This window comes from Hyaena hyaena, unplaced genomic scaffold, assembly GCF_003009895.1.
Source record: "Hyaena hyaena isolate Hyena2069 unplaced genomic scaffold, ASM300989v1 scaffold_1133, whole genome shotgun sequence".
In the NCBI taxonomy this organism is placed as follows: domain Eukaryota; kingdom Metazoa; phylum Chordata; class Mammalia; order Carnivora; family Hyaenidae; genus Hyaena; species Hyaena hyaena.
Genome location: NW_024081767.1, coordinates 166,749 through 194,539, shown reverse-complemented (window position 1 = coordinate 194,539; position 27,791 = coordinate 166,749). Strand labels below are relative to the sequence as shown.

General features: G+C 37.7%; 1 protein-coding gene across 8 annotated transcripts in view; it reads left to right on the top strand.

Moving 5' to 3' along the window:
• Positions 1–26,402, top strand: part of ADAM22 (ADAM metallopeptidase domain 22) — a 228,449-nt gene extending 202,047 nt beyond the window's left edge. Inside the window, exons 26-33 of one of the 8 annotated variants that reach the window (XM_039222460.1) lie at positions 525–542; positions 7,974–8,168; positions 10,466–10,566; positions 10,914–10,980; positions 13,154–13,270; positions 15,460–15,546; positions 21,254–21,377; positions 25,759–26,402. In XM_039222460.1, coding sequence (XP_039078391.1) covers positions 525–542; positions 7,974–8,168; positions 10,466–10,566; positions 10,914–10,980; positions 13,154–13,270; positions 15,460–15,546; positions 21,254–21,377; positions 25,759–25,779 — 730 coding nt within the window. In that variant the 3' untranslated portion in view covers positions 25,780–26,402. Of the gene's footprint in view, positions 1–524; positions 543–7,973; positions 8,169–10,465; positions 10,567–10,913; positions 10,981–13,153; positions 13,271–15,459; positions 15,547–21,253; positions 21,378–25,758 lie in introns of those variants that run through there. The other 7 variants (XM_039222461.1, XM_039222464.1, XM_039222463.1 and 4 more) reach the window with 7 other exon arrangements.
• Positions 26,403–27,791: the final 1,389 nt, after the last annotated feature.

Below are 27,791 nucleotides of genomic sequence, written 5' to 3'. Positions count from 1 at the left end.
AATGTTCTAGTGTCCAGTTATCTTCTCCGATTTGAAATTCTTAGGAAGAGCTTTAGTTTGCAGGTATAGATTCCAAAAGGAATAAATTATGATTTTTATTTCTATGAAAGCAGGGTTAATTTATATAAGTAACTTGAGTAAGATTGACCTTAGAACATTACTAAATGTTTAATATGGTACAATTGATATTGAGAAGACAGTTATTTTTTTAATAACTGAAACTTATCTATGCTTTTAATAATAGTTATTTGAAAATATTGTCACTAATCCATTGGTATCATTTCTAAAGATGAAGTGAGGAGTGTGTGTGTGTGTGTGTGTGTATGTGTGAGTGTGTGTGTGTGTGTGTGAGAGAGAGAGAGAGAGAGATTATTCGTCATTATAGTTCTGCAATTCAAAATCCTCTAGTAGAAACCTTTCAATGAGGGCTAGAGTTTTCATGTTTAGCACTCTCTCTGAATGTACTTCCATAGTACTTCCGTACTAATTGTTTTTTTTCCCCTTTTCTTCTTGTCCATGAAAAGAAATTACCGAGAACAGAGGTATGTGATGAGAATAACCTGAATGTATAACGGAAAAGCTTAAATCCTGTTAGCATCCTTGGAATTCATCCCTGCAGTTATAAATCAAGTTGACTTTGTTTTTGTGCTGAAATGATCATAAAGCAATCTTGTTTTTCATGACCTTGAAATGATAGTTTTAATATTGGTGCTGAGGAATGTGTTACTTTAAAATAGACCTATCGTTGTTTAATTTTAATGGTTCGTTCATCCAACAATACTATAGTAATAGCAGTTACTTGTATTACCTTTATAGTAATATATGTGGAAATGAATTTTTTTTCCATCTAAAACAAGCTTCCTCTGTGTTAAAGAACAACTTGTGTTTATATTAATTAATTGGCTTTTCTTCATCTTTTAAACAATGTTATTGCCTAGTACTTTCTAAAGGAATTTATTTGTTATTTGTTACTGTTGTTATATTAGTAACTTCCATTCACAAATGATAAAATTTCTGTGGGCACAGTGTTGGGATAAGGAGAATGTCCTAGTACTTAATGGGCCTGGTTATCTCTGCCTAAGAAAATATTTTTGTGCTGGTTAGGTAATTGCCTAGGTAAAGAAATGATTTGGATTACTGGAATCTCAGGTCGTCTAATTTTTTAAATGAAAAAGCCCATAAAGTCAGCACCCTGTTCATCATAATCTTAAAATCTGTGTCTAGCCAACAGCATAACAAGAGATACAAAGCATTCGTGTAGTTATATAAAAATGCCTATTTTTTTTTCAAAATCTAAATTAGCTCATACTGAGATATCACCTTCACTTTTCACATTTAAAAAATTATTAATGTTCTTAGCTTTGATATAAAATATTTATTTATTTGTAATTTTTCAATGTTTATTTTTGAGAGAGAGAGAGAGACAGAGTGCAAGTGGGGGAGGGACAGTGAGAGAGGGAGACACAGAATCCAAAGCAAGTTCCAGGGCTCTGAGTTGTCAGCACAGCACCTGACACGGGGATCAAACCTTCTAGGCCACAAGATAGTGACCTAGGCCAAAGTCAGACGCTTAGCCAACTGAGCCACCTAGGCACCCGATACAAAAAATTTTAAATATCTTGGAAATAGATAAGCCAGACCAGGTCTTGCACATTACATAGTGCTAGTTTTGTACTTGAGGTATCTATCTATACAGATTCCTGCTTTACTTTCCCCACTGTTCCATTAAATGTCAGAGGCAGATTGGGAATAAGAAGTAATAGACATGATCACACCTTTTCACTCCCCAGCCAGCTTTCATTTTTTTCACACATTAAAAATTTGAGCCTGACTCTTCTGTTTCCCTCCATGTTATAATTTAAAATTCCTGTATGACATTAACCTTTAGTGTCTACAGTCTCTATAAATGTGCTCCCTGGGAACCAGCTGAGGTCGTAGGTCATTAGCACGATAAAAATATTCACCTTTCCCTGGGGTAACTAACTCATCATTAATGGAAAAGGTAAACCTGAGACAAAATTAATTAAGTTTTAAAAACTAGATTTCTTTTTGATAATGTTTAAAAGTCTTGTGTCTGGAACCGCTGAAGAAGAGCTGGAATCGTTTAAGCTTTCTGTTGGGTAGAATTCAATCAGTCATATCAAAATCTAAGTTTGGTGGCTTATTCTAATGAAAAATAAAATTAGGCTAATAAGATCAAATATTGATGACCAAGCCTCATTTCCAGAGTAGCTAAGACTATATGGTAACTTAATATTGCTAGCTATATAAGAAGGAAAACAAAATGTCACAAATATGTAACATAAGGAAACCTAAAACTACTCTAAGACGCGTTCTACTAGGAGTACTATCCAGAATAAGGGGATTGCCCATGCTCCAAAAAGTTATTAATACGCAAAACTGTGCACCAGTTTCTTATTCTAACTCAATATATGCAGAGGCACAGTTTAAATTTTTACATTAAGAGTTTCCTTTATGAGTCAGATATAATTTCATGCCTCCTGGTATTACTGAATCATCATTTTATCAGTCTGGTTATTTTTTCGGAATCTAGTTCATATTTTGAGAGTTGTCACATCTTCGACAGATATATTTTATGTATTTTGATATATTTGTCATGACCTTTATTTATTTATTTTTCCCTGTCCATAGCTAATGAATCTTAGGCCTTGTATAATAATTCTCAAAATGGAGAAGTAGCGAACAGTGGACTTTAGATCAGCAAGTTGTAAATGTATGAATATCTTCTGGAGGATTTTCCTTTTTGAGAATATATGTCAGTGGTTACAGAGCAGGTGGTAAGGCAAATGGAATAAAGCATGCATTAAGAGATTTATAGTCTCATAAAAAATATTTTCAGGTATTCAAATAAAGATGTGTCCAGTTCCAAAAGATGCCAGGAAATAGGAATAAAAATTTTGAGTCATCCTTGCCTTTAAGTTAGGTTTTCCTTTGAGGTTCCAATGTGAGAGAACCAACTGACAAGGAATCAGAAATCCACTTGCTAGGATGTGGTCTTGGGAAATCACTTACACTTTCCACAAGTTTAAAATCAGATCAAGTTCTTTGCAATCTATAAACCTCATAGTAAGGGAAGTTATTAGTATGTGGTGTGTGAAGACTTTGTGTTTCTCTGAGCTTCAAATAAAAGAGGTGGATGTGATTATTCTGGAAGAGAAAGCTTTCAGGGATATGAATGAGACCCACACATAGTGGCTGATCTAGTACAAGTACTGGGGTTTGCTTTGACACTAAATGCAAGGCCATGTTAAATATGTGGCCAGTTATCAGATTCTTATTAATGAAATAATAGCTCAGAAATGCCATTGGGTGTAATTTTCAAATTATTGGAGAGGTCAGGCAAGTAATTCTGTGAAGGAGCTTGGTAACATGGCATGATAGGTTTAATTGCAAGTCTGGCAAAAAGATGTGAAGCAAACCTATTGCGTTCTTTTTGTTTACAAACTTCTTAGTAAAACATAGAAGCCCTGTTCTGAGTCACAGTTGAGGCCGAACTCAGTACATGAGTGATATTACTTTAAATTTGCCAATGTTACCTTGTGAAGGGTAGAACCATGTAACCTAGGAGCCACTGAGAGTTCTTGCATATCATGTAGTTGGAAAGATGGTATTGATCTTTTTCTTTAAAATCTTAAGGGAAGGAGACTCCCACAATATTTTCAGTTGTTGCTATCACTTACATTTTTAGCATAATTGCTTTAGGATTTAGCAGCTGTATATATTTTTAAATTTTTTATTTTAATTTTTTAAATATTTATTTATTTTTGAGAGAGACACACACACAGAGTGAGCTGGGGAGGGGCAGAGAAAGGGAGACACAGAATCCGAAGCAAGCTCCAGTCTCAGAGCCTGACACAGGACTCAAACTCATGAACTGTGAGATCATGACCTGAGCCCAATTCGGACACTTAACTGACTGAGCCACACAGGTGCCCCTAAGATTCTATTTGTAAACAATCTCTGCACCCAGCATGGGGCTTGAATTCACAACCCTGAGGTCAACAGTCTCAGGCTCCACTAACTGAGCCAACTGGGTGCCCCAGCAACTGTATACTTTATAGTAAGGATTGTTAAGTTTGAGCTTTAGTTTCAGATAGGTTTGCAAGTAGCAATAGAATAAGAAAACATTAATCTGAACTTGGATTTAAAAAACATCCACAGTCAGCTGAGATATTTTCTTCCTTTGAAATGAACATACAACATTATAATTAATGTGAAATATAATAAATAATTAGAGCATATCTTCCTGATACATGCCTTAAACAGAAACCCTTTTCCCCACTTTATTTTCTCTCTCACCCTTTTTAGCCAGTTTATTTTCTGCTTGTGAACCTCATTTTTTTCCAAACCTATCTTAATTTGTTTTTATATTATTATTATCATTATTATTTTAGTGATATTCATGCATCTGTCAGTGTGACTTGGTACACATTACACAATATTTCTTAAAACAGTTAAGTAACAATTCCAATATCAGACAGCCCTGACACCAATAAAACATTGGAGAAATGCCTCCTTCAGCATGAAGGTTAAGACTTATTTTTTCTCATTGTATTCTCATTTTGAGTCTGTGTAAGGATTATTAAGTTAAATATTACGGTTCAATGGACCCTTTAAGGAAATACCTTACTTCCTTAATAACAGGGCTCCTTCTTGAGGAAAAATAATTTAGTTAAATAAATTTTTCTTTTGAGCATTATTTATAAAAATTCATGTGCAAGTCCACAATATTTGCATGTAATGTGGGAAATATGAGGTAATGTTCACATGACAAAGCTTGGCACTGGTCAGGCCACCTAATGTAGTAATCCCTTCTTGGTTCAAAATTCCACGAAATGAGCAAAATTTAAGAAGAAAGCCATAAAGACTAGAAAAATAAATTGAGTTAAAAATTTTTAAAGAATTATTTAGTTGGTCACTTATGATCTTATATAACAAATAACGAAGTGTTATTTTATTGATCATGGGGACCTGATACTTTCAACCTTCACTAAAATTTAAACAGGAAGAAATCAGTTTGCTACAATCTGTAATGGATATCAACAAAGGATAAATTTCTGGACAGTGAAGAATGTAAAATATTATTCGTAAGAGATTTGACAAAATTCTTAATCTATCATTAACATTTTTATTCATTTAATATGTGAAGGAAGTTAATGCGTTCCTTATGGAATTTAAGGAGAATGCAGAATAGTGTCTATATTTTGGAGTCTTCTTAATAGAGATAGATAAGAATCTAATCTGCCCATTGTGATAAAAACAAGGCCATGCCCCAGAAGTTAATTGTACTTGAACTCCCTTCCAGCCCTTCACTGAAGCCCACAGTTTATGATATGTTTGGAATTTAGGGCTTTTGTGCATTGTGTGAAGGAGTGGTAAAATGTGCAGAGCTAAAACAACAACAACAACAACAACAGCAAAACCAAGCCAACAACAAAACTAAGCCCATCCTTCGTGAGAGGCAGTCCATTTAAGCCTGCACTGTCTGCTAAGTGAGCCCTTGGTAAATGCCCGAATGCCACAACCATGTAAATAGAAGGTAATTTGGGGGATAGATTGATAGGAAAGGTCAAGTGGAGTTGGAACTTGTCTTTATTTATTTTGACTGTAGTCAGTTTTCTCATCGGCTTATACAGATGATCATTAAAGGTAATAATGACAAAAAGGATTTAACCATAAGGATTATTATTGGAAATGTGATATTAATGGATGTTCCTTGGCATTCTTTTATAAATATTAATATGATCCAAAAGGAAAGTTTTCTCCCTGAGATGACATACAGAGTTCTGATTTTATTGAGATCATTTAATTTTGAGCATTAATAGAATATTTTACTCATAGGAGGCAAGGCAGAAAATGTGATTCCAGAGATTAAAAATATCTTGCATAAGAATATATGTCATTTGTCCTATATTATTATTCCTTTATAATTTTTTTAACGTTTATTTTTGAGAGAAAAAGGGAGAGAGAGCTTGAATAAGGGCAGGGCAAAGAGAAAGGAAGACACAGAATCCAAAGCAGGCTCCAGACTTGCAGCTGTCATCACAGATCTTGATGCAGAGCTTGAACTCATAAGGAGGCTCCAGGCTCTGAGCTGTCAGCACAGAGCCCAATGTGGGGCTCTAACTCACGAGCCGTGGGATCATGCCTTGAGCCGAAGTCGGATGCTTAACCAGCTGAGCCACCCAGGCACCCCTGTCTTATTTATTTATTTATTTATATTTTTATTTATTTCTAGGAGAGAGAGAGAGAGAGAGAGAGAGAGAGACGGCGTGAGCGGGGGAGGGTCAGAGAGAGAGGGAGTCACAGACTGAAACAGGCTCCAGGCTCTGAGCTGGCAGTCAGCACAGAGCCCGACGCGGGGCTCGAACCCACGAACCGCGAGATCATGACCTAAGCGAAAGTCGGACGCTTAACCGACTAAGCCACCCAGGCGCCCCGGCACCCCTGTCTTATTAACACTATGAATATGGGGAAATTGTCTTATTTCTTATATATATAATATGTGTTTCATAATATACTGGGAAAAAGAAAAGTTATAATTATGCATAAGGGCTTAAAAATATTTTGAAGGAATATGTGTCACAGAGTTTTAGGTAAAATTAGTCTTAAATACAAATCTAATGAGAAATTTTACTTTCTTCAAAGGGAAGGATCACACAAATAAACATGTGGTTTGTATGGGTTGAAATTTTTTTTTAATTTATGGAGATGTGTAAGTATGTATTATTGGAAAAATATGAGAGAGGTATTCAGTCATTTTGAAGAATGAATGATCCAATATTGTAAACATTTTAAACAGAATGGGAATTAATACAAGCAAACAAACATCTGAAAGTAGCATTTTTAAAGACAGAATTTAGCATCAGCAAATAACCAAGGTAAACATGGGAACTAAGGAAAAACCAAGTAGGAAAAAGAGTTAGCAACTGTGGCCTTTGTTGGAGACTAGTCTCCCAACACTAGTTTGTGGCACCTCCCACAAAAGTCTTGAATGGAACTGAATCAAGTTTTGGGTGCAGATAGCTGTTTGGGGTCTATACACCAGCAGATGATTAGTTATTGAGATTGGGTGGTTCATTCTATAGTTTTCTACCCTCCTTCCTTAGAGAATGTAATAAAAATCTTTTCTAATCTTAGGTAATTCACAATCAGAGCAAGTGGGGTCAGTAACAGTACAGAATAAATAGCTCTCTGTTTGCTGTAACCCTTCTACAGTGGAGATAGCAAACTGAGGTCACCCACCAAACTACCTGTGAATATCTTCCTCTGGCCTCAAAAAGAATTCAGTTTTCAGCCCTTTTTGCTCTTGCTAAATCATCTTCTTTCACATATTCTCCTGTGCAGTTAAGAATTACAGTTTGATTGGTTTTGAATCTCTTTCAGTTTCTTCACATTTCTCTTGAATGAACAGTGAAACTCCAAATTGAACAGATTACTCTAATAATTTATTTGGACTAAATTATAGAACATGAGTTAGAAATTAATCCAATATTTGAAGACCAATTAAGGTTACATTATATCACATGTAGAAATCATGACTAGTTTATTCATGAAGGTGAAAGAAACTATGCCTTATCTGGGGCAAGGACTGTCTGTCCCAACATGTCTCCTTCAGCACCATTTATTTATTTATTTTTAGACAAAACTGCAGCTAACATCTCCAAGTATAATAAAGTTACAATGAAAAACCTCATCTTTCCATAGTTTTCCCCGGAAGCAAGGCTTTATTCATCCAGACTTTAAAGACTTCAGCTACTGCATTTCTGACCTTGGCAGTTAAAATGACCTACTTTAACTTGTCATATTTATTAATAATCTTATGTGTTGTTATAGATTTGGTTCATGTAGATCATTACCCCTACCTCTTTTTTCCTAAAATAATATTTGTATATGTCTGTGTTCATGTGTGTGTCTTGTTTTCTGACTCTGAAATGTTTATTGTGCCTTAGACAGTTACCCCAGGGAGATTATGTAAAAAAGCCTGGAGATGGTGACTCTTTTTATAGCGACATTCCTCCCGGAATCAGCACAAACTCAGCATCTAGTTCTAAGAAGAGGTCTGCTTTTCTGTCGCATTTTCAGATTTCTGCCTGTTCCATCACACATTATTCCATTAGTCAGAACATTTCATTATTTTGCAGCAGGTTTGATTACTTCTTCCTTCTTTCTTGAATGTTAAAAAATAGTATCCTTTGTTCTTTGATTACTGCGCTTCAAAATGCCATATGCTCAGAACCACTCAAACAAATCAGGCCAAAACAAAAACAAAACTGAATTCAATAAACAACAATCCTAAATCTGTACAGAAATCTTAAGGGTTTTCAATCTTGCTTTTATATGGCATAAGAAACTATTCATAGTATGTTATAATATTTTAAATGGTGAGCTTTATGACATGTTTGGTAGTCAAAGAAAAAGGTTACTGTCATGCTTCCGTAAAGCAGTTGTTACCTTGGTAATATAAGTGCTGCGTTGAATATTTTTAAATTTTAAATATACCAAAGCTAAGCTTGCTATGAGAGAGAGAAAAAAAAAAGATCGCTTTTTTGTGAATCATATATTTGAATATGATAATTTTGCCTTTTATTCCTGGAATATTTCTAGACTTCCTAATTTAGAGCTTGGTTGCCAAATTAATATAAGTATATTTAATACTTGCCTGGGTTTTATAATAGGACAAGTGGGGTTAATACTTAATATGTCTTAAACTTTGATGTTCTATTCTTGCTCCAGGATCTTAAGGTGTATAAAACCAGTTAAAATTCTGCATGCTTTGTAATTGCTTAATAAAATAAACTGGTAGAAGAAATAAATAGTTGGAATGTTTTAGGAAATGAGACCTACATTCACATTGAAGAAAGCTAAAATATTTCTGTGGAAAAATGTCTTTCACATTGTTGGTGTAACATATAGAAAAAAAAAGATCTGACAGCCCAGGACATTACTTTGGGCACAGTAGACTGTGCCACTACTACTTTGTAGGCTTTAATGGAAATTTCTAGTTTGTTGAGAAGAAATGTGATCTCTTCTGGAATTCTAAATAGAGTGAATCATCTGTAAAATTCTGCATTGGATCTCACTCTGTAAATAATCACAAAGGAGAGAAGAACCAAGTCTGGGAACTCTTCTATATGTACAACTGTCTTAAGCCCAAAGGATTGTTTTTATTTAGATAACAGCTTAGAACGAAAGTAAAAATATTAGTTTTTGCACAAGGAGTACGAATCTATAGGATGCTCAGAAATTTTTATTTTTTTAATTTATTGGGTTTTTTGGCTAAGACAATGAGATTTATCTAAATTTTGTCTTTATAAAAATATTTTCTTGGTCATATATTTAATTTTAAATAACATGGTAAATAACTAGAGAGATCAATGTATTTCAGTGGAATTTCTGTTGTCCTTCTGTACAAAATAGGATTCATCCTATAATTAGCAAATTTATTCTATAAAACTCCTAATATGGGGAATTAGTATGTAATAATTGTGCTGAGTTCCATTTATCTTCATTTGTCAGTAGAAAATTCCTTTTAAAATAGACAGAATTAGTGATTAACTGGAATGACCTATGGAAAATATTTTAAGCATAGTGCTATTTTCTAATGTATCTCAAGAAAAACTTAAAATATTGAGTAATTCCCAGATTTTAGAAAAATGGGTTAAGATTTTTAAGCATTTAAAATTAGTATCAAATTATGTAGCTTCTCCTAAGTATATATAATTTGTCAAAATACTTTTCTTATGTGGTAGGTGTATAAATTTTGCTTTTTGTAGACAGTTTATTTAAGATGGCAGGACACAAATAGCACAAGGACTTCATGGTACATGGGCTTTGTGAGACACTTCCATGATAAACATGTGATTCAGTTCAGTTATTGGACAGTTAACTAACAGTTGCATATTGAGGTGGCCATATTTGTGGAGAAAATACCAATTCTCAGAAAATAGTTTCATTGTTTTAAAAAACCTGAATATTACTTTGATAAAGGTTGACTAGGTTCAGTTGAATAGATCTTAATGAAATCTCTTGGAAGTCCATGTTCTCATAATATTTGAATGAAAACCATTGCTTTACAGTTAAGAAACATCTATAGTGGGACCCCATTATAACTCTTCTGCTCCAGTTATATATAGCTGAAATACGTAGTGAATTTGCTATATGTGGTTGCTGGGAATGTGATTGGCTTGCACTGTGTGCTGATACTTTTCAACTATTAACTATTGTAATGGGGTTCCATTGTATTTGACTTTTCTTACATTGAATGTTGTGTAATTCTGCCTTCTTCATGAAGACTTTCATGTTCTCTTCATTCTTTCATTTCAGATTTTTTTCTTTCTTGATTTATTTGATGCACAGTAGTGCTTAGAGATGTTGCTAACTGATATTTAAAGCATTCACTTGATTATATTTTTGAACAGTATATATACATTTTCAATTTCAGGTCTAATGGGCTTTCTCATTCTTGGAGTGAAAGGATCCCAGACACAAAACACATTTCAGACATCTGTGAAAATGGACGACCTCGAAGTAACTCTTGGCAAGGTAGAGGGCGGCATTCTGAACGGCTAGCGCATCTGGGCAGAACCCAAACTTTACATTTTGTGGTTCTTGGTTGTAAAGACTTGTTCTTTTCTGTAAGCTCTTTAGTTCTTCTCCCAACAGAGAAGAGGGCATTTATTATAAGAGCCCATTTCTTTTTTCCTAGTTGGGAAATGATGGGATTCAGTAGCATCAAGTCACTGGACAAACAGAGAAGGCTGTAGGTGCTATACAGCTTTGTGTCCTGGGTGGGACTGGCTGTGAATGTTACCACTTGAAATACCATGTGCTTAAACATATGGCAGTTGTTCATTTATACTTGAATCTAGCCCATAAACCATCTTTTTCAGGTAACCTGGGAGGCAACAGAAAGAAAATCAGAGGCAAAAGATTTAGACCTCGGTCTAATTCAACTGAGTAAGTCTAAACCTCTAATGAACAAAGGCATTCCAAGCTCCTGTGCAATTAGTGTGAAGAGTTAATTAATGAAATCATCAAAGAACTGTAAAAGATGCCTCTGGTCTTGGTTTTGTCTTTTTAATTCCTTTTTGCCTTTTAAAATTAACCGTGGCTTTTCTCTTTTACATAGGCATCTCCGCAACTGTGCCCAAACCAATATTCACTGCTAATGGGGGTCCTACCCTTGCTGCAGGCTTTTTCCTCCAGTAACCTGCCATTGTGGTGTCTTGGTTCCTTTTGAAGGGAATTTTGATAACATTCCTTTCTTCTCACCACCTGGGGTCCAGCCATTCCAAAGGGGTCACCCTTCCTCTTCCCAGTATTCACACAGCCTAGAAGCATCAGGGGAAAATTCCCACCGTCCTTGAGCATGATATTGCTCCCAGTGTGAAACCACCACTCTGAGGGCTTTATGGCTGCAATCTAAGCATTCTCTCAGACTAATGGAATACGCTTTCCTTTTAAATCTTCCTTCTGAGGACATTTAAAAGGGTACTTAACCAAAACTTGCTCTTTAACGGAATCATTGTCACTAAGTGCAACACTATCCATTTTAAATGATAGCCACACATTTTTTTTAAGTGGAGGTGGGGAGATCAATTACATTTAAAGTTATTTCTAATGAGGTAAACACCATGCACTGTTTTTGTTTGTTTCTTCACTTAAGAAAGTACAGCAAAAGTAAGCTTCCTCAAACCTGACGTCGAGGAATCAAACACACCCTTGGTATGCTTCTGGACCTTGCTTGCCACCAGGTTTTCATTGACCATACTTTTTTGACCTACCTAAAGTTTTTTTTTTTTTTAACTTATTTCTCACTATAGAGCTAGTTATTCTTTTCAAGATCACTATTGCTTCTTCATGCCTTAATACTTTATCTGAATAGCAGGTATTTGTTAACTGCTTGTCAGAAACTTATGTTAGCTTTTCCATCATATACCCTGCCTTTTTCAGTCCAGGAATAATAACAGTGCCCTGAAATTTGGACCTTCCTGCTGATGGTATTATCTTGTAAGTGGCTTGTCAAAGTTTGCTAGAGGATACTTTACCTTAGAAACAAAACATAGGTTTAAGTGATACCATTGCATGGTCCAGAATGGCATCATAGAACTCCATCATAAATAACTAATCTGTTAGAGTTTATCTTAAACATTTCCCAAAGCGCTTGGATGCTTTAGGGCTCATTGTGGATAAACTCTTCTTGGAATGTTGTTTGATTTGTTTTGCATGAGGTCACCTGGTAAGAGCTCCTTAGCTCATCTCAGTTGCTCACAAGAATACAGATAAAACTGCCAAATGTTCTTCAGAACTTCCTTTGTGTGCTGGTTAGCATTTTAACGGTATTTCCTATAATAAGGCTTTGAAAACAACCCTGGGTGTTTAGCAAATTCATACAGTATTTGCTAGTGCAGTCATTATTTTGAAAAAGTTTTCTGTAAAATTCCCACTCATCATGCGATAAAAATTATAATACTAAATAGCCCTTAAGAAATCTCTCGCCTGTGAGATAACACTATAATATTTAACAAGACATCATAGTGGAATCACCTTTGTGAGGAAAACTATTAATGACTCCCTCAGATTTTTCAGACTCTCCACATTTGGGTTACATGACTCATGTTAATTAAATGGAACTAAGTCTGTGAAGTTGAGCACTATTCTCACATACCTTGTTGTATGGGCACTATATACTTTTAGATTTTGTTTTTTCTTAAAAGGAATCCTAATACATAGCATTTTAGGAATTATGTTGACAGTCATTTTTTATATCTTCCATATTCGTTAAATAATCCCTCTTGCTTCTGATACAATAATATAATTTGTGGGACTATAAGAGGAGCAAAATGACTACAGACAAACATACCTTTTTTATTTTTTAGGTTAAAAGGTTATCATCAAGGTTCATTATTTCCATATCCCCTTTAGTACCCATCATCCCAAGGGATGATGGAACACCAGGACATGAATTAAAACACTCACCACAAATGCATACCCTGCTAATTAACAACAAAATGTCCTTGTTTATTGTATTGTTTCGACACTCAAACGTTTTTGCATCTTCCTCACTGTTGTACGTGCTATGAAAAAAGGTTTTGGCTTAGACTTTGTATTATATATTGTGTTTTTACAGGAGGGAGCCCCAAGCACCTGAGCCTGGGCACTCCCTCGCCCAGACAGTCCCATCCCAAGGCATAAGCCCAGGGGGCTCTGACAGCCCCCAGACAGGGATCCAGAGTCTGGATCACAGGTCAGTCTCCACCTGCCCCTTCATTCTGGGCTGCCACTTAATCTCCCTCCTAGTCCCTTCCTTGGCTGAGAAGGGGGTCATTTGATCTCTGACTGACCCCCAATGTCTGCTTGGACATGGTCCTGGTCCAGCCAGCACCAGCTAATTTTCCTCTGCCTTTCCATCCTGGAGAACACAAAGAGCTCTCCTACCCTGTCTAATGCATTTTTTTTTGCATGTTGCGCTACAAGCCAAGTCAAGCCACATAGGCAGGTTTATAGCAGTTTGATTAAATCCCATCACTCCCACCACCACCACCTAGAGATGCTAGGAAGCCCACCATGAAGACCCTTTAATGGGCAGATTCCCAGAAGGAACAACCTTTGAGAGCCCTCTTCAATGGCTTCTAGTGAAGTGATCACAGCCTTCTGAGATGCTCCCTGAAATGGAGGACAAGGTCCATCCTGTAGAAGCCAAGCCATGTAGCTGTTGGTTTCATGGAACAGCCATGGCATCTATCCTTTGAGCTTCTAAGATTGACAGTGAAGGGAACACACGTCTCCTCCTGGAAGCTGCCTGTGGGTGACTCAGTTTGCTGTGTGGCTATGTTTCACCTGATAACAGCTGCATGGGCTTTTTCTACGGTTTTCCCCAGGCCAGAGCATTCACTAGCCTTCATCTGTGGCTGCACTTGCTTTTTGACTTTTTCTTTTTGTTCAAAGTCTCGGTGGAAATTTTTATGCAAGTTTTAATTGGCTATCTCTGTGAAAAGTGCAAGTTGGCAATGATTGTGGCTAAAGGCAAAATTAGTGTGAGATTGTTCCTGAGTCAGGGGACACTGTCTTAGCAAAAATGGTCTTACAGCCATAAAAGGCAACCAAATCCTTCTCTTAGGAGGGAACTTCATTGGTTATTGCCAAAAATGAGGGAAAGGGCTATGGAAAAAGTAATCTACTTTTGTTTATATAACCGGAAATGTCATGATTTAAATGTATTTACAAATCAAAACCAAATATGGCAGAAAGAACCAAAGTTTAACCCCAAACAGATAGTGTATTTTATCTTTCCCTTGGTTTGTTTGTAAATAACTTGCAAAATTTGATAGAGCTTGCATCTTTGTTATCTGTAGTATCTCTAGAAGTTACTTTATAAATGAGAAAACTCAGTAGAACCTGCAAATTATTCCAACACTGAATTTGTTGAATCTGTATTTATTTTACAAGGACACATTCTAAAGAGGATGTGTTTATGCTTGGCTCTCTGGGGAAACATCAAAGGAAACTCTGGGGGTGGGGGGCAGGGAGCAAACTTACACTCCCAATTTTACCACCTTTTAAATTTTCCTTTGCACAGTAATTCCGATGGAGACTTTGCCAGATCCATCAGGGAAATGCTAATTAAGGTCATTAGTATCCTCTGGCAGTCACTCATGCAAGTTCATGGTCAGACACTCAGAAGGCAACTTCTGAGGTCCATTTGCTAACAGAAACATGAACACTTAAGTCTGGAGTGCTGAAGAGGAGGAAGAAGTTTTGCAGCTACAGCTAAATTGCTGAGCCCAACTTAAAGGTCATGCGGGCCTGTTTGGATCACATGTAATGTGTATTGGGGCTCCAGAATCAGAAGAGCAGGTGCCCTTTCTACTTTTGAGAGAGCCGGCTGAGGTACCTTTCTTGTTAACTCCAGTTTAGGATCTGCTATCTGGAGTGAGACCGAGGCCTTGTAAAGTCTTTTTTTTTCATACTGGAAAGAGAACTTTGCTCCTTTTAATTGTTTTTGGGGCATTATATACCCAAACACCAGGTTGGAATTGCAGCCATCTGAATATTCTCAAAAAGCATCGTTATCATTTGAAAACCAAGGAGCCAAATGAGAGGTGGCCTGGAAAAAGCCACTTTGGAGGTGGGTGAATGAGATCACTGACAGTACTATGATTGGAAGGCAGCTTCTGATTCATTTGGGGAAACCACTGGAAAGACTTTCCCTGAAATGTTGAATACATTCTAGAATGCCTCGAGCCTTGTTGTAGCTGAGTTTATTCTCATGTCATTGTACAGACTGCCTCATAATCACCCAACATCCATCCTGGTTTATTTGCCATAGTCACTTGCATTTGGAGGGTGAAGAACATCCTTGCTAAGCTTGTGCTGTGTATTTTCAGATTTTCTATCTTGTTCTGCTTTCTTTGTTCCTTCCATTGCTTTCTGCAGGTATTTAAACCCATGGTTCAAAAGAGACTATAATGTAGCTAAGTGGGTAGAAGATGTGAATAAAAACACTGAAGGACCATACTTTAGGTATTTTATAAATTAATTTTATATCCTTTTCAAACTTTCCCAGCACATACAAATACTGTAGTGTGACTGGCTCTCTATCTTGTATCTCCCAATACAAGTTCCCGTAGGTGGAAAGGGTCCTTGTTTATTTGCTGCCTTTTGATCTCTGTTTCTGGCTTCGTGAGCAAGTCTAGTTTTTTTTTCTGAATGTTTCAAATGAAGCCATTTGAAAGGGTTGCCATTTAGTGCATGTCCCCATCACCATCTTGAGCTTTTTTAGTAGCTTTCTCTTCATTTGATGCTATGTAGTGTTCTGTGGGCATGAAACATAATTTCCACTAATAAAGAAGCACTATTAACCTGAACAATTTAATGTCTGGAATTTAGCAGTTTCATAGTGCATTTTTCCTACATACTGCCTTAAGAGTGCATAGTACATACGAGAAAACTTAAGGGCAAATGTGAAAAGAAACTAAATGAAATGTAGTGGCATTTGAGTAAAAATGGTGATTTAATGGAACTTAAAATTATCCAGAGAATCTTGACCACATGAGAGTAGATTGGATGAGTTTAGGTTTCATTTATTCAGTACAACTGTTTGCTCCCAGACAAGGGCAGTGCTAAGATATACTTTATAGATTTGCAACAAAACATCCAAGGCACTGTTTATGCTAGTAAAATGGTTGTTATCTAACACTTCAGATAGATCAGGAAGCCGATTGAAAACATGTTCTTGGTTCACAGAAGAACAGAGTATCCCTACATTTTAGAAACTAGAATTTACTCTATCCACTGCAGCTCAGTCTCATGTCAGTAGAATTTCCAAGAGCTCTTAATGGCATTTTTTCACTCTTTCTAGTATCAAAGTGATTTCCTAGAGGAAAATGTCCAATTTATATCTGACTACTTTGTGGACAGCTAGTGTAAAGAAGAAATAATGAACTCAATTACTACCTCTTCTGAACACAGTTAGCTTTCAGATTACTTTTTGCCATGACTTGGGTCAGCATTTAACAGATATCAAAATATGTACGTGTCTTTCACTCTCAGCACCCATATAAGGTGGACTTTCTCTTCCAGTGTACCATTTAGTTTAGACATGTATAGTTTGAGAAAATGATTAGACCTACTTGCATTTTACTTTGATCCATACATTTGCATATGCCCCAAGGAAAGCATAACCCTGCCTGCTCACAACAATATATCCTGCTTTTATACCCCATCTTTCCCTCCTGCCCTGTTCCTCTGCTTTTACCACTTTCCCACACTGAACCTCATACACATACACTCACATTGAAACATCCCACCCTCACCTGTAGCTCTCAAGATGGCCAGCGTCAGGAAGACAGTTAAGATTATTCTGAATGTTATTTGGAATCTTGGCTCACCTGCAGTCCTATTTCCCCTGTCTATCTTCCTCAGGCTTGTGGGCAGATTGTAATTTGTATCAGCCATGGACCCCAAACAGAAGGACTTTGGTCGCATATGGCCTAGGGCTTTTATACCTAAGTGGACCTAGCATCTTTGCAACAGTAATTTGTGAAATGGTACCCCGGAAGAGTTGTTTCACCTCCCCTGGGTCAGCTGAGTAGTTGATGTGGCTCCCCGAGTAGAGTTCACATTTCTTAAAATCAGCACCCAGGTCTGCCCAGAAGCTGCATGACTAAGCACAGTTTGGATGGGGAAATGCTTTAGCACCCCTGGTTGCACGTGCAAAGCTGCAAGGGCAATTTTAGAGGGTTTCTTTATCTCCTCTTTTAGAATGAGATGTCACCTCTCACAGTGGATGGCGACATTACAAATTCATTATTACAATCTGTATTTGTATTTAAAGGCTAGATAAAAATCCAGTGGAGGTTTATGATGTAACTCTCATTTTAGGATGAATGAGCATTATGTTGGTGGGACCTGAAAACCAATGCACAGCTTTTAAGAAAGTCGTGAATAATCGAAGATATCCCAGAGGTTTTAACACAATGATTCTAACACAACAGAGAATGTCATCCACCCTCTGTCCAAGCCAGTCCTTGTGTAGAGGCCTGAAGGGCATTCACACTTTGGCTTATGCTTTGTCAGCCCTGTGCTTAAGCTCAGATCTGCTTCAATAGTCACCAGGTTATTTAGGATTACCTTTCCTGCCAAAACACCGATGAGGGCAAAAGTCATTTTATTAATCACTCATATGGTGTGGGCTTTGTGGCAGCCTTATCAAAACACAGTGGGGACTTTGTGAGTGCTTCAAACTGATCCAAAGTATAGTCCAGCAGTTAAAATATTATATCCTCATCACTATGAAGAGCAAAGAAAATGCCAAAAGGTTTTGAGTGATGGTAGTTCCTCAGCTGTGCTCCCTTATGCAGTTCTGTATCCGACACTGGTTGCTCAAATGCCAGCATATACTCACGTCAAGCAGGACAAAAGCATTATCTCCCCATACTTACACCTTGGAGGCATTTCTGTTGCTGACAGGGCTTTACAAGCTCTGATCAGGTAGCCTTCCTCTTGAGTATTATGCACTTAATTACTCAGCATCCCCCTTCCATTATCTTATGGAAAATGCAGTAACTCTGAAAAGAAACTAGTTATAATTTATCTTGTATTGAGTGCCTGCTATGTAACTTTATCTTTTACCACATCATGAGATAATGGGCATTCTTACTCTCTTTCTATGGATAGAGGAAACTGCGACACAACAAGTAACTCAGGGTAGTACATCTAGTAAGCGTAAGAATCAGAATGACGAGCTTGGCTCTGATTCCAAAATCTGTTCCCCTTCTACCTTGCTGTAATTACTTAAGAAGGGTAGGGTGTATATTGACTACTTAAATTCTATCCTAGGACACGTTATAAATCCTGGATTAGGCTACTATAAAATTTGCATCTGAACAAAGACGAGTAAGGGTGGACCCATGTCCCTCATGTGTGACTGATGTGGTTTCAGCCAGTTCTGGGGGGCAGAACTGAGCTGAGTGTGGCCTTACAGGCATGTCTACAGAAGACAAGCCCAGTAAGTCTGATGTGGCCCCAAGATAGACAATCCATGGGCACACAGGCACACCTTCACTGTGTAGCCCTAAATGGCACCCATTATGGTTATTTTGGTTTTTTTAAATGCTATAATGATAATTGTCAACATTTGTTCAAAGATTACTTTGTAAGGTAATGAGCTGGGCCAGTGCCTGGTTGTCAGTAAAAGCCAGATTGGAACTACCAGGCAAGTAGCCAGGGTCAGAAAATAGCCTGGAAGCTGTTTTGAAGCAATGCCTCTTTAGACATTTGTTACAAAATTTTAGTTTGTTTTTATTTCCCTAAACTGGTTTACTCTACCTTGTTCTCTGTTCTTATTCTGACTCCTCTTCTGTTGCCAGACATGCCCCTAAATAATACACTGTCACACACCACCCATCCTCCAGGACATGATGCCCTTGCCCCTACTAAAACTGTCCTGCTTGGCTTCTCTTCCCCTCAGAGTCAGTCCAAAGTGTCAGCTAGCTGGTATATTCATGTGAGAGGAAGTATACATGCAATTTCTTGGGGGATCTGGAGAATATCTCCTGTTTTGTTTTCACTCACCTTTGGCTTATGGCCATGGAAAAATATTTGGAGGAAATATTCCAGCACCCCTCATTGGGATGGCCTGGTGTGTGTGCAGAGCTGTTCATTTGGACTCATGGCCAAGTAAATGACTGGCATGACTGAATCTGTAAGCTAATAGCTCATGCTATGGACACATCCACACTGTAGCAAATTAAGAAGAGGACTCATTTTGAATGATCCCCTAAAGTAAACAAGATTCAGTTCTTTCTTTGTGTATCCTGACTAGCTTTCCTGAACTTGGATATCTTATCAGTAGTGATTAGGCTAAAAATCTGAACCCAGGTTAATGTCCCTTGTTTTAGAAATATGTATTTTAAATATCAAAATACAAAAGTTCATCCTCATTCTATGCATACTGAATATGTTTCCTAAAGATCATTGTCATGTTGGAAATGTTTTCTTAAAATTGAAAACATCCTTAATTTCTGAATTAGAAAAAAATGCAGTAGTACTGCTTAATAGGCTTTCAAAGGAGTTGAAGTACTTATATTCTTAGTTTTACCCATCTATTCCATAGTGGGGAGCATTAGCACAAGAGAAGTCAAATATCTGTAATTGTAACTGTTCACACTACCAGAATATTAAGCCAGTTCACATTGGTCCTGAACATTTTTCAAAACTAGAGGAGATGTTAGGAGTTACAGATTAAAAGCAAATTAAAGCACTATTGATTCTTAAAATTGAGCAAGAAAGGTCACTTGAATCTCAAGACTTGTAGGAAAAAGGATTTTCAAACCTCAGCTTGAATTTGTTGTCTATAACATGGAAACTGATTCGAAAACTACAGGAGAACTAGGGCAAAGCATAATACATGGATGGGAACCAAAATTTACAACAAGGGGGAAAAAAGAGCCCTTGTGATGCCGTTGCATGCAGTGCAGTCCGTCCCCCCACCCCCACCCCACCCAGTACCGCCCTGCTGCTGACATTTCCCAGGCTGTCAGTCACTGCCAGCAGGTGAGGTGCCTGCTATGGCAGTAATACCTGTGTGTGGCCATGTAACCACTTCAGCATGTATGGCTCACAGCCACCTTACAGCAGTTGCTGAGAGCAGTCATGGATGTGGAGTGGTAACATCTGTGAAAGGATAGGTACTGATGAATCAGCACATCTATTTCCTGTTGATACGGTGTATGAACAAACTCTCAGCTGCTTTTTTTACTTTGACGACAAGACAACAGATGTGGGCCCTTCCTGTGAGCTCAGCCTAGTCACACATATTACCACTGCACAGGCAGAGTCCAACAAGAGAACAGAATACAATCACAGCTTATGTGTATCTTTCATATGGAATATCTTCATGTTGGAGATAATACGTGTTATCCAAATAGGAAGGGTATTTGTGTTTTGTTTTCCTTTTAGTAAAATTCCAGTCAGTAGAGTGTAGCCACCTCATTAGCATGACAAGTGCACCCTACATGAGTTAGCAAAATCTACTTCTGTGGCACAAAACCCTCCCCTGTCCAGAAATGCTGATTGTAGGGACTGATCAGACCATTTTTGTATGTTCTCATCAGACTCGTTGTTTGGCTGGAACTCTGCACTCCTTACTGCTTGCATGTTTACTAATTTATTATCAAAACCCCTCTATTTGCCTTTGTTCTTTCACAACTAACATTCTGGCCTCTGAATGCATGAGTTTTGTGTAAACTGGTGTGTGACTTAGCAACTAATAAGTATATCAATTGTATTATAATTTCAGAACTTAAAAATATTATTGGAATTACTGTACTAAAACATTTTTTACATTAAGTGGTTAAAATAAGGCAGAATATTCATATGTTGTACATTTAATTTACCATTATGAGCTCTTAGAATAATTTTATCCCTTCTCCATTTTAGCTGTTTTTATCTATTCTATAGGAAATTTCATGTTTGGCTTTTCTAGTTGAAGAGTCTGATTCTGTGTGCTTAACATTTAAACAATCCATTGCAGTTATGGCATTAGGAAAATAAAATTCCAGCATTCCAGTGTTGTGAAGAACAGAGAATCTCCCAGTAGTTAAACCTTTGCAATAGTGGCCTGTGAAAATTACAATCAGAGAGATTGTTTTGAACCTACTTTTCAGATGTTTGAAAGAGATGTTAGGCAGTCACATAATATTTATTTCATGTGTTCTCAACATCTCAGGACTCTGTCTCCTGCCAAGTCTCCTTCTTCATCAACTGGGTCTATTGCCTCCAGCAGAAAATACCCATACCCAATGCCTCCACTTCCAGATGAAGAGAAGAAAGTGAACCGACAAAGTGCCAGGGTATGTGGGAACTTCTGTACACTAACAGCCTCAATCATTATCATTTATCTATGAGTTCATAGTTTAAAAGAGCCTTTTTTTTCTTCTTTATAAAAAAAAGGGAAGATTTTTAAGATTTCGTTGAAAAATGGAAGGTACTTGGAGATGTGGGGCTCAGATATATATTTACAAATGAGCTTAATTAGTGAATTAATCCTAGTGATATTTGATATGTTTTAATCATTCATTGCTATGTATTTATGTCTTTTATTATGCGTTATAGGTACTATATGACAGTCTGGAATAAAGAAAACAGAATGTATTCTGTTTTAACAATTTTTTAATATACCTGGAAATGCCAGAGATGAAATAAACTAGCCTCATATTCATGCCTAATTTGCTTACTCAAGCCTTTTACTGGCTAATAATACCCAGTAAGACTTTAGAAATCAGAACTTGTGACAGAAAGTTAGACCAGTGGCTTGGAGGTAGGGGTAGAATTTGGATACAAGGCATTTGGATACATGTGAAAATCTCTAATATTAAAAAATATGGCAATAGTATGGTAGAATTTAGCAATCTTTTATATTCTAAAAAGCCAGACTTATTTTATTTTATTTTTTAATGTTTATTTCTTTTGGGGAGGGAGAGACTGGGACAGAGACAGAGCAGTAATGGGAGAGGGGCAAAGAGAGACAGAGACAAAGAATCTGAAGCAGGCTCCAGGCGCTGAGCTGTTAGTTTGAGCTTGGGACTCACACTCATGGTTGGGGAGATCATGACCTGAGCTGAAGTCAGGCAGTTTACCAACTGAGCCACCCAGGCACCCCTAAAATGCCAGGTTTAAAAACATGTAAGAGCAGATTATATAAAAATATGTTCACCAGAAGTATTATTTATTTATTTACTTTTTTTTTTTTTTTAGTTTGTCATTGGGTCTTCACATAGAACGGATTCCTTATTTTATTTTTTAATTAAGTATTATATTTATATAATATAGTAATATAATTTAGTATACTATCATCTACAGTGTTATATTAGTTTCAGGTGTACCAGAAATTTCCTTAAATATGGAGTTCTCTTTTACACTTTATGGTTCCACCCAGCTTGACAGTATTCCCGGAATACATCCATTATGTGAAATTTGAGAGATGGTCGAGTTTAGAGAGGCAGACCGGCCCTCAGAGAGGCTTAAGTGAAAGATACAACTAAAGAATAATTACTTTTATTGATATCCAAGTTCTTTTGTGGTCAGTTACAGTGTAATGATGATCTTCTCAGAAATAATTTTGCAATAAAATAGAGCTTTAAAAGCTTGGACAGATTTATCTGCTAGTGGGTCTCGGCTTCCTAGGTGTTTTGGTTTAGAAAGATATTTCAGAGCCTCTTTGATCCTGAACTTAAGTAATGGAGTTTAAGGTAAACATAAGTCATTCATATTTTAACTCGATCAACTCACAATAAGAAAACACAACTCACTAAAAGCAGATTAGACTACTATGGTCAGAAAGACTTTAAAAACTTGTCAGTGGCGGGGCGCCTGGGTGGCTTAGTCGGTTAAGCGTCCGACTTTCGCTTAGGTCATGATCTCGTGGTTCGTGGGTTCGAGCCCCGCGTCGGGCTCTGTGCTGACTGCCAGCTCAGAGCCTGGAGCCTGTTTCAGTCTGTGACTCCCTCTCTCTCTGACCCTCCCCTGTTCACGCTGTCTCTCTCTCTCTCCTAGAAATAAATAAAACATTAAAAAAAAAAAAAAAAAAAACCAACAACTTGTCAGTGGTGTTTTGTGAATTACATGAAAAATTACCTTCCCATGCTCATATGGGTAATGGTAAAAGACGGAAAGGAAGAAGAAAATTCAGATTTCCAGCACTCAGCTTTCTGGCTTTAAAAAACAGAATTGTTAGTAGGCATCTAGTTCATGACTTGAGTATGTGGTAATGAAATCCAAGGCTGATGTCATTCCTCAGACAACTGTCGAAGTATAACACCCCACTTTTCATCTCTGATAAATTGTCTACATTGCTGTTTTGCTCTGTCCATTTGGAGATATTCTCTCAGCTGTTGTCATGCCAGGGTGCAGGCTATTAATGTTCCCACATGAAAGCCCTGAAAGTGACAGCTCCCCAGAGGACATGGCTGGCCTGTGGCCTCTTCCCTGGGATGAATGGGGCAACAGTGAAGACTAGTGAAGACTGTAACCCCAGGGACAGTGTGAAAGGTCGATGGCTCCATCCACCTTGGAACATGAGCACATAGCAGAATCCTGAAGAATAGGCAGCCTCCATTCCCGGACTGTTTATGAGGGCTGTGGAGAATCAAGCAAGCAGATCTTTTTCACCAGCAACCCCTCCATTTAGCCATCTAGAAATGGCCACAGTCATGTCTGTTCCTAAAAGTGATGGCTTGACAGTTCTCTGCTCCTTTTTCCTCACTGGGATAATGGTGATCTTCAGGTTCTGCCAGTGTCATCCCTCTGTTCCCCTTTCTGCAAACTGCTTCTAATTTTTAAAAAAAAATTTTTAATGTTTATTTATTTTTGAGAGAGAAAGAGAGCGTGAGCAGGGGAGGGGCAGAGAGAGAGAGAGACACAGAATCTGAAGCAGGCTCCAGGCTCTGAGCTATCAGCACAGAGCCTGACACAGGGCTTTAACTTACAAACCATGAGATCATGACCTGAGCTGAAGTCGGACACTTAAGTGACTGAGCCACTCAGGTGCCCCAGCTAATTTTCTTAACCTTTTGAGAGAAAACTGGACTCACTGAAGCTGAAGTCTGAACCCTTTACTACTCCATACCATCATCTGAATGTCAATCCAGGTCTTCTTACCTTGCAAACACCCTGTTTAACCATTCATTTTCACTAGTCTCCACCAACAGGGGTCACACACACAAACATCCTTAGAGTTGAGAGAGTTGGTCTCGAAAGGGTGAGAACACAGGCGGCTCCACCACAGCCTTTGTGGAGTAGCCAATGACTATTCAAAGTAAGATTTCCATGAAGATTCAAGAGAACCTCTTAAGGAAACCTATATAGAAACATCCACAGCTATTTCTCCTTTTTCTGTCTCAGAAACTCATTGGGTATACAATGACATGCCCCAGATTTTCAGCAAAAATGGAATTTGGATTGATTTGGGTGTAACTTAAGTCACAGTGGTCTCTAGACTTTCTTTTTTCATGTTTATAAAAGTATATCCAAATCATATTGCCTAGAAACTATTTTATCAGCCTGATCTTTTTCCTTTTTTTTTTTAAATTGGCCCCCCTTGTAAACTGAGTTGTGTTCATATTTGATCATGCCAGAGTTTTTTATAGTCCGTTAAAACAATTACTGAACATTGTAGAAATTAGAAAGGAACAGGACTAGTGTACAGAACTGGTAACAAAGGTAAGGAGGGGAAGAGGTGAGGGAATTAAGGAGTTGACATAGTGCCGTGGAATCATTATTCTACTCTGATGGATCCCTCGGAGAGGACAATTTTCTAGAAGACAGTGATGGATTTGGAGAGCAGATGGCCTGGTTATAGGCCCACGGCAATGATTTCTAAGTGGGTGGTAGTGGTATTGATGGAATCACACTTGCCCCAGGTCAGTACTTCTCAGTACTGGCTGTACATGGGGATTGTTTGAAGGGGATTTAGACTGTGCTGATGCCTGAGTCCCCACCCAGAGACCCAGAGAGATTTTGAGTTAGTTGGTCTGATGAGCAACCTTGTCAGTAGGATTTTTAAAACCTCCTCAGATCCTTGAAAGGTGCAGGTGGGTTAAGAAACACTGCTCTAGAAGGCTGTATCAGAACCCTGGGGGAAAGGAGTATATGTGTGGTTTAAAAAAATAACATTTTAATTTATTTTATTTCATTTGAGACATAATATTTAACCTATTCAAATTTTTGAGTAACAGTAAGTGAAGATGTGAGGGGGTTTTGGATTAAAAGGTGGCACTTGCTAAAAAGGTTGATACACAGGTTTAGAGGAAAGAGAAAGGTAAAAATTAGAGTATTTTTTTATCCATTTATTAGATGTCACAAGAGTGTGCTTCCACAACCACATAAGTATGGATGGAGTCACCAACTCTTTTTCATCTTCATAGCTTAGAATATGCTTGTTCCCAGGGCGCCTGGGTGGCTCAGTTGGTTAAGCATCCGACTTTGACTCAGGTCGTGGTCTCACAGTTTGTGAGTTTGAGGCCCCCCATTGGGCTCTGTGCTGACAGCTCAGAGCCTGGAGTCTGCTTCAGATTCTGTGTCTCCCTCTCTCTCTGCCTCTCTCCTCCCCTCCCCTGTGCTCACTCTCTCTCTCTCTCTCTCTCTCAAAATTAAACCTTAAAGAAATTTAAAAGAAAAGAATTTGCCTGTTTCCTGCTTTCACAATGTACAATTTTGCTTTTCTCTGTTGTGCAGCTATGGGAGACATCCATTTAAGATCCACTGTTTACATGTGATACATCAAAACTGTTTACTTCAACTTTTATAGAAACCCAGCCTCACGGAATCACTGCAAATCTATCTGCTCTTCAGACAATACAGAGACCCTCTGAGATGCCAGAGGAGAGGAAGCCAAGTTTCACATCTGGATACCATTTTCTTTTTGTCATTGACTTAGGATTTAACTGAACCATGAAAAGAACTACTGAAGTGTTACACTATAACATGGAACAATAAAGGTACTGGTATGTTAATGGATAATCTGCATGACAGATATATGTAGAAATCTCGCTAAAATTAACTCACATGACCCAAATGTAGCAAGTTTCTTAAGGGATAATAGTGGATTCAGAACTGACATTCTGAAGCACATCCTCATTGTAGACAGTGATGCTATGTGCATGAAGCTTCTGTTTATTGCTTTCTACATTTTAAGGAAACAACATCCCATAATAGAAACTAGCATGCAGGGCTAAGGCATATAGGATTTTTCTGCAGGACTTTAAAGCTTGAGAGGCCAATATCCCATATGCTAACTCTAAACATGTATCTTTATTTTTGTTTTTGTTTTTTTTTTACTTTTCGTATTTATATCAACATACAAGGACAATTGTACATATGTAAACATTTTTAAAATAAAAAGAAAGCAACTGTTACACACAAGTCAAGTGTATTTTGCCAAATGCCTAAAAATAATCAGTAACAGTCACATCATCATCATCATCCATCTAATGGTCTTTAAAGATTATAAGCAGATGATGTTGTAAATATAGTGGTCAGTGCCCTAAGTGTGTCTCTCTGTAATTGGTATTCGTCCTCCAAAACATGTGATATCCCTTTAAATTGTGCACAGCCTGGAGGCAGTTTTATCGAGTGATTAATTGAACCAGAGAACAAAATGCCCAGGAAATCTGGGGCTTCCACACTTGCTGTGGCCGGAGTTCAGGAGCATACAGCTCGGCGGCCTCAAGGCACTCTGAGGCTGATGGCTGCTCCCTGGGAGTCCTCCAGCCAGTGCCTGCCACAGCAGCTGTTCTCTCTCAGTATCAGAGCACGGCTAGTCTCACCTTGGAGGCCCGTGGGCCCCTCAGCAGCACGTCCTGCTGACCTTAAGCAAGTGTACCAAAGACACGTGAGACCAAGGGCCGCTGATACATTGGTAGCTTCCAACTTGCCAACACTCTAACCCTATGTGGCCTCAATTTTTGTTCTTTGACAAAACTTTTTAGCTACCCTCATCTGTAAGATGAATGACTTGTTTTAATAAAACCAACTTTTACACTGTTTATCAAGGATATTTATCATCACTAGGATGTGAGTCCAACAGATCATTTTGCACTGAGGTGGAAGCAAAATGATGGAGGAGGGTTCTACCAGCTGGGCTGGGAAGCCTCAACAGGCCACAGAGGGTTAGAAGAAACCTGAAGCCACAAGTGTTTGATGACTGTGAAGTTACCCAAACAGCTGGCAGGGGAAATAATCTGACATTTTCAACTTTTTTTTTTTTTAATCCATAGAAAAGTGAGAAATCTATGTAAAGTCCCTTCTTTAAAACCAAAGTTGGATAGCTGTTACAATGCAGCTCTGTCATACTAAAAGAAAACTTCCCCTGGTAAGGCTACTTTAGTGAACTCTGATGTTGATGGGATCAATCCAATGCTTTGATGTGAAGAGTACTTCTGAATTTCCTCATTTTCTCTCCTTTTTCTTGTGAAGAATGGAATCTGCAGACAAGATTTCAGAAGTATCCTCCTAAATTTGATCTCTCCCAGTAGTGTCCATGGTCAAAATCCATTTCATCTCCACATATAGTCATCTTAGTTGCCCAAACTGAAGGGCCATGTTAGAGGCAGTATTTTATTATCTATGGTTTATGTCTTCTGTAATGGACCTCTCTTCTGAAAGTCTTTGAAAATGTCTGACAAGCAGTTTAATCATTCAAAACTATAAAGTGTTTGTAAACAGCATTTTTCATGACAGGAAGGGATGTGATTATCGATACTACAATA